Below are 6,651 nucleotides of genomic sequence, written 5' to 3' on the forward strand. Positions count from 1 at the left end.
GCTCGTACTGTAATGATGCTTCGCTGCTTAACTGTAGACCAATAACTGGAGTATTAATATTGTATTGACGTTTCTAATCCGCTTTTTGAGGATAGTACCAACATTCCTTATTCCAGGTGTCTCTCAGATGTATATGTTCTCCCAAAATGCTCTGTAATTGATTGACTGCTTTAATACTTCAGATGTTAGTTGTAGTAAATTCTTGTGGCCAGGTCCACATTACACACAAGCTCAGTTCATAGTGCAAATCACATCCTATTTTAGTCAGAATGAAGTGTTATTTGGTGTAGGATGTATGAACGTTTTCATGGCAGTGACGTGATTATGGACTTTCTCTTTCTGTCACAACAGAGGAAAATCTTCAGTTTGAAAGCAAATCACTACACATTTGAGACTAATTGTTTAAGTCAGTGACGAATTGTGATTTCTTTCGATGTTTAGAGCAAAGCTAGAAAGTTAATTTTTCTATTATTGAAATGTTTTTTTCTTGTGTAATTTTTCCAGTATTTATTGTACTAGTCCAAATAAAAAGCTATTGCTAACATACACATCCAGAGTCTACTAGTTTGTTATTCTCCAGCCATATTAGATGTTCTGGTTCTACAGATTTAATGATTACGCAACCAAGATAAACTAAAAATTATGATAATCCAGTTTGTTGATCAGTGTAAGTTATCAAATAATTTTATTATAAACAAGTGTAACAAAGTATACTCCTTAATTAATAAAAAGTGGCCACATCAATTAAAAAAAAAACGATCCACTTTTTTAAGCAGCTGCTGTTTAATATTATTTTTCTTGCTTCAGAGTCTCATAAAGTAAAAAAAAAAAAAACCCCGAGCTTTAGAATCCAAAAATAATATTTACAAAAAGAAAATTAAAATCACAAACCACTAAGGGTATCCCATAAATCCATTTTCACCCATCAGTTTTGCAACGATCCACTTTTTTAAGCAGCTGCTGTTTAATATTATTTTTCTTGCTTCAGAGTCTCAAAGTAAAAAAAAAAACCCCGAGCTTTAGAATCCAAAATAATATTTACAAAAAGAAAATTAAAATCACAAACCACTAAGTCAATTTTCACGCATCAGTTTTGCAGTTGCACTCATGCGGTGTATAAAGGCACAGTGTGATCTGAGTGGGCATGCATAGAGGATCAGAGCACATGACCAAAGAAAGGGATTTCACAAACTTGTCGAATTATTTACGCACGTAGCAAAGCATACAGAGAAATCTTGCAGAAGTACTGAATGTGATCTGGTAATGCCTCTTTGAAGATGCAATGCAGCAATAAGAGAGAATGCTTTGAGATTGTCATCGGGATGTTTGTAAGACAGGAATGTTTGGTTGTTTCATGTAAGGCTTGATACGGTGTCTTCCAGGCCTGTCGCAATAATATATCGACTTATCGTGCAATATATGTACATGACCTCAATAATTATTTTACTTAAAAATGTATGTCACCGTGATTTGTACATTCCACTTGCACCCGTGTCTTTTGCAGCTTCTCGTACATAACGTGGTCATGAGGTGCTAGTTCAAATTTAAAAAATGCTTCTACAAACAAAGTTGCATCTGAAGATATGGTATTGTTTAGGGATCTGTGCCTTTGTGCATACGGATATCTGACTGCTAAGTAGTGATTGTTGATTTGATTTTTCAGCAATAGTGTGCACCCTTAATTTACAGAGAAAAGAAGGTCCGGGAAAAATCTGTAGATGGAAAAATCTCCATACAAGTTCTTTGTGCATTTTTCTTTTTTTCTACTTGTTACTTTGCACTTTTTGTTAGAAAATGTTTATTTTCTATTTATTCAGGTTTTTTAAGGTATCTAATATTTTGATAATTTCTTTGATCTAAGTATTCTTAAAAATTTAACGTTTGTTGTCATTTGGAAGTGTGCAGGCCATCTTGCATTATTGTGCTGTTACATTATGATTATATATTCAGTGGCATAAAATGGTCTTTAAAATGACAATAATATCGATTATCGCAATTATCTCTGGGGCAATATATCGCACAACAAAAAGTTATCGTGACAGGCCTAGTGTCTTCCACCATTTTCCATCTATCCCTGAGGTTTTTTAATGTTCATCTTCATCTTTTGAATCACTGCTATCGCCCAATCCCAGATCTTCAATATCGTCATCATCAGGATAATCTTCTACTGCCAAACGTCGCTGTAACTCTTCAAGACCCAAGAAGCGCTTCAGAAGTGCAGCAAGTGCCTCCACATCACTGAACGTAAGAAAAATGGTAATAATATGCTTAACTGTCAAGCAAATAATGTCACATTGCAAAATAAATGAATGGCGTAAAAATACTTGTGTGATTAATTTATTAGATTGCTTTTGTTATACTTCTTTTACTGTTTTTATTTCTTGTAAAGCTTCTTTGAGTACCTTGAAAAGTGCTTATTTTATTACAAAAAAAGGGTTGTTTTTTAAATAAAAAATATATTTGTTATATTGCTATTTATCGTTACAATTTAAAATATATAAATATGATCTATTTTAATATATTTTAAATGGTTATTTATTCAGCAGTCAATCCTCCAGTCTTCATTTTAAATCATTGTAATATATGGATTTAGTGATAAATTTTTAATAACGGTTCTTATTAATATTATCAATGTTGAGAAATATCTTTGCTGCTTAATATTTATGTGGACCTCTTTTCAGGATTCTTTGAATGGAAAATTTCAAAAGAACAGCATTTATTTGAACTAGAAATTGTTGTGTTATAAATCTTACGTACCCCAAACAATTGAATGGTTTGCACAAAAAAAATTCATATATTAAAACACTATATCTATATATATATATACACACACACAACCGTTCAAAAGTTTGGGATCAGTAAGATTTTTAAATATTTTTTACCAAAGTTTCTTGTGCTCATCAAGGCTGTATTTATTTGATCAAAAATACAGAAAAAAAACTGTTATTTTGTGACATTATTGCAATTTAAAAAAACAGTTTCTATTTTAATATACTTTAAAATGTAATTTATTCCTGTGATGCAAAACTAAATTTTCAGCATCATTACTCCAGTCTTCAGTGTCGCATGATTCTTCAGAAATCATTCTAATATGCTGAATTATTATCAACTGTGATACTTTTTTCAGGATTCTTTTATGAATATATATACATTTATTCAAAATGGAAATATTGTGTTACAATATACACTACCGTTCAAAAGTTTGGAGTCAGTACATTTTTTTTCTTTCTTTTTTTGAAGGTAATGAATGCTTTTATTCAGCAAGGATGTGTTAAATGGATAAAAAGTAAAAACTCATATTAGAAATGATTTTAATTTTAAATAAATGCTGTTCTTTTTAACTTTTTATTCATAAAAGAATCCAGGAAAAGTATCAGTTTCCAAAAAAAAAAAAAAAAACGAAGCAGCACAACTGTTTCCAACATTGATAATAAATCAGCATATTAGAATGATTTCTGAAGAATCATGTGACACTGAAGACTCGAGAAATGATGCTGAAAATTCAGCTTTGATCACAGAAATGTATTATATTTTAAAGTATATTAAAACAGAAAACCAATATTTGAAATTGAAATAATATATCACAATATTACAGTTTTTTTCTGTATTTTTGATCAAATAAATAGTCTTGATGAGCAGAAGAGACTCAAAATCTTACGGATCCCAAACTTTTGAATGGCAGTGTGTATATATATATAAAATCTCATCCAAAACACGTTTTTGTTTACACAATATGTGTGTTTATTATAGTTTCTTTTTAAACTATTTACATGTATTTACATGCATAAATTTATATTCATATAAATATATTTAATATATAAACATAACATATTTTTCTTAAATATATACATGCACGTGTGTACTTATATGTGACCCTAGAACACAAAACCAGTCATAAGGGTCAATTTTTTTAAAATTGAGATTTATACATCATCTGAAAGCCGAATAAATAAATGCTTTCCATTGATGTATGGTTTGTTAGGATAGGATAATATTTGGCAGAGATACAACTATTTGAATATCTGGAATCTGAGGGTGCAAAAAAATCTAAATATTGAGAAAATTGCCTTTAAATTTGTGCAAATGAAGTCCTTAGCAATGCATATTATTAATCAAAAATTAAGTTTTGATATATTTACAAAATATCTTCATGGAACATGATCTTTACCTAATATCCCAATGATTTTTGGCATAAAAGAAAAAGCAATAGTTTTGACCGTTCAATGCATTGTTGGCTATTGCTACAAATATACCCGTTCTACTTATGACTGCTTTTGTGGTCCAGAGTCACATACATACATACATATATATATATATATATATAATAAATATACACAGCACACACATATATTATGTAAACAAAAACAACATTTAGGATGCGATTAATTGCGCTTAATCATTTGACAGCACTAATATATATATATATATATATATTTTTTTTTTTTTTTACACAATCACAGGACTGCAAACGGAGCTTTAAGTACCTGCGTGAGCCCAGCGTGGCACTTTGTGTAAGAGGGTGAGAGAAACCTGTCGCTAGACGCAGCACCAACAGGTAACCCTTCCCCAAATACCTCACCCTCTCCTCCTGAACACTCACGTCCCGCAGGTGTCGCAGATCCAACACCACTGAGCCAGAGAACACAACATTTAACTTCAGCAGTCATATAGTGCAAAATAAATAGCAACTTATAACACAAAACTCACCTCTCTCATGTCCTCTTTTCCACATAGTCAATATCATGGCATAGAGACTAAGCGTCTTTAATTCGATCTCGTTCTTAGATTTATCAAACACTGCCTCCTAAAGACAAAGCAAGACAGACTGTTAGGACAGCGGAGTACATCCACTACAGATGTAGCGTGTGTAAAACGTCTCCCACCTCCCATTCCTCCATATTCTGTAGAGCCACAAAAAAACAGCCAGTCACATAGAACATCTTCCATAATATGCTGTCTACAACAAAAGAACAAAGCAAAGTGAGCAACACAGATCACAAAAAGACTTCCTTGTATTGTTTTATTCAATTCCAGGGTTATTAGACATTCAGGAAACATTGCTCACCAGCACTGTAATAGGCTGCTGCTAGACCAACTGAAGCAATTCCTGTAAAAAGAGGAAGTAGGAAGACGTTAAAAGATATTTTATGTTGCACATGGTAGACTACACACTTCTAGTCACCAAATTCTCTCTTTACAAATGAGCTCATACCAATAAGGAGGGACCATGATCTAATCCCAGGAGACCTCTTCAGATGGAGAAGATCAGATGTGTGTTTCTCTACGACCATATACCCCATCTGAAAATACATTTCAAATGTTTTGGAACACCTGAAAGATCTAGTTGGAGATTTCCAGAAATGTGTGTAGCATCACTGTACTCATCATAACATAACAGAATACTGGCAGCAGCTTTGTACAAAGGAAAGCTCACCTTTAATACTGCACAAAGGTGTTTTATGAACAGCATACTATATGTAATCATAATAAACCTGAGCAGTTTCATATACTTCTGAAATAGCACAAGGACAACACCCTCGTTAATGTGATCACAGATGTCCTGCCATAAACTGAAAAAAGAGATGCACGTGAAAAGCATCTTACTTACCTTAACAAGTCGCGTTCCTCTTTTAAACAGTCTGTTTTTTTTTAACTTTCAAAATATACCAAATCTAAACGTTGGAAATCTGCAATAGAAAACTGGAGCAAAACAGATTAAGGAAATAAAATGTGTAGCTCACGCAACACACCGCTTTCGAACGACGTTGATTTCCGCTCAGCGCTCTCCGTTCTGATTGGGCAGCATCTATTAAAGGGGCAGATGCACGTGAAAAGCATCTTACTTACCTTAACAAGTCGCGTTCCTCTTTTAAACAGTCTGTTTTTTTTACTTTCAAAATATACCAAATCTAAACGTTGGAAATCTGCAATAGAAAACTGGAGCAAAACAGATTAAGGAAATAAAATGTGTAGCTCACGCAACACACCGCTTTCGAACGACGTTGATTTCCGCTCAGCGCTCTCCGTTCTGATTGGGCAGCATCTATTAAAGGGGCCCGCCCCCATAGACATATATGGCCCGCCCTTTACATTATAACGCCTGCCTGCGTTATCTGCACGATTGCGAACTCCTTCTAAAAGTTCAAAAAGAGCTCGAGTCGTGGCTCGCGAATAATCTGACACGTCTGTATAAATAGCAAGCTCGTGATTATGTGAAGACTGCACTAATAGTTATGTTGGATTGAAATGTCTATAAATCCAAAGCGTTTTAGTAATTGATGCAATACCCTTATTAAAATGTCACATATGGCATAACTAAACTATCTCAAAATATTCTTATATACGACTAAAAGGAGTTTACAGTAAGTCAAGCATTGTTGCTGATTCACGCATGCGTGTCCATCCAGGCAAGGAGTCATTCTCGCGAATCGGTTCTTTCAAACAGTTCGGTTCTATGAACCGAATGAACGATTCAGAGGTTCCTTTACGTCATGACGTCTTCATGCCATCACGTAGTCCCTCCTGATACTCAGGTGTTCTGGCAGATATTATGGCAAGCCGTTTTAGCATTAAATACTCCTTGCTGTACTAAACGGCTTGCTATAAGGCAGGGATCCACAAATCTGGCCCACGAGATCCACTTTCCTGCAG

General features: G+C 33.6%; 1 protein-coding gene across 2 annotated transcripts; it reads right to left on the reverse strand.

Moving 5' to 3' along the window:
* Window positions 1-1,795: 1,795 nt before the first annotated feature.
* cybc1 (cytochrome b-245 chaperone 1) lies at window positions 1,796-6,006 on the reverse strand. 2 transcript variants are annotated; one of them, XM_016251068.1, is made up of 7 exons: window positions 5,848-6,006; window positions 5,213-5,300; window positions 5,066-5,107; window positions 4,884-4,957; window positions 4,708-4,804; window positions 4,485-4,629; window positions 1,796-2,238 (listed from the first exon to the last, which is right to left on the reverse strand). In XM_016251068.1, the coding sequence occupies exons 2-7, from the start codon at window positions 5,298-5,300 to the stop codon at window positions 2,085-2,087; spliced, it is 600 nt and encodes a 199-aa protein (XP_016106554.1). In that variant the 5' UTR covers window positions 5,848-6,006; the 3' UTR covers window positions 1,796-2,084. The 2 variants fall into 2 exon arrangements, with proteins under 2 accessions (XP_016106554.1, XP_016106553.1); XM_016251067.1 differs by lacking the exon at window positions 5,848-6,006 and adding an exon at window positions 5,609-5,769.
* Between the last annotated feature and the right edge of the window lie 645 nt (window positions 6,007-6,651).

Source organism: Sinocyclocheilus grahami, unplaced genomic scaffold (assembly GCF_001515645.1).
Source record: "Sinocyclocheilus grahami isolate Dianchi unplaced genomic scaffold, SAMN03320097.WGS_v1.1 scaffold1027.1, whole genome shotgun sequence".
Classification (NCBI taxonomy): Eukaryota; Metazoa; Chordata; class Actinopteri; order Cypriniformes; family Cyprinidae; genus Sinocyclocheilus; species Sinocyclocheilus grahami.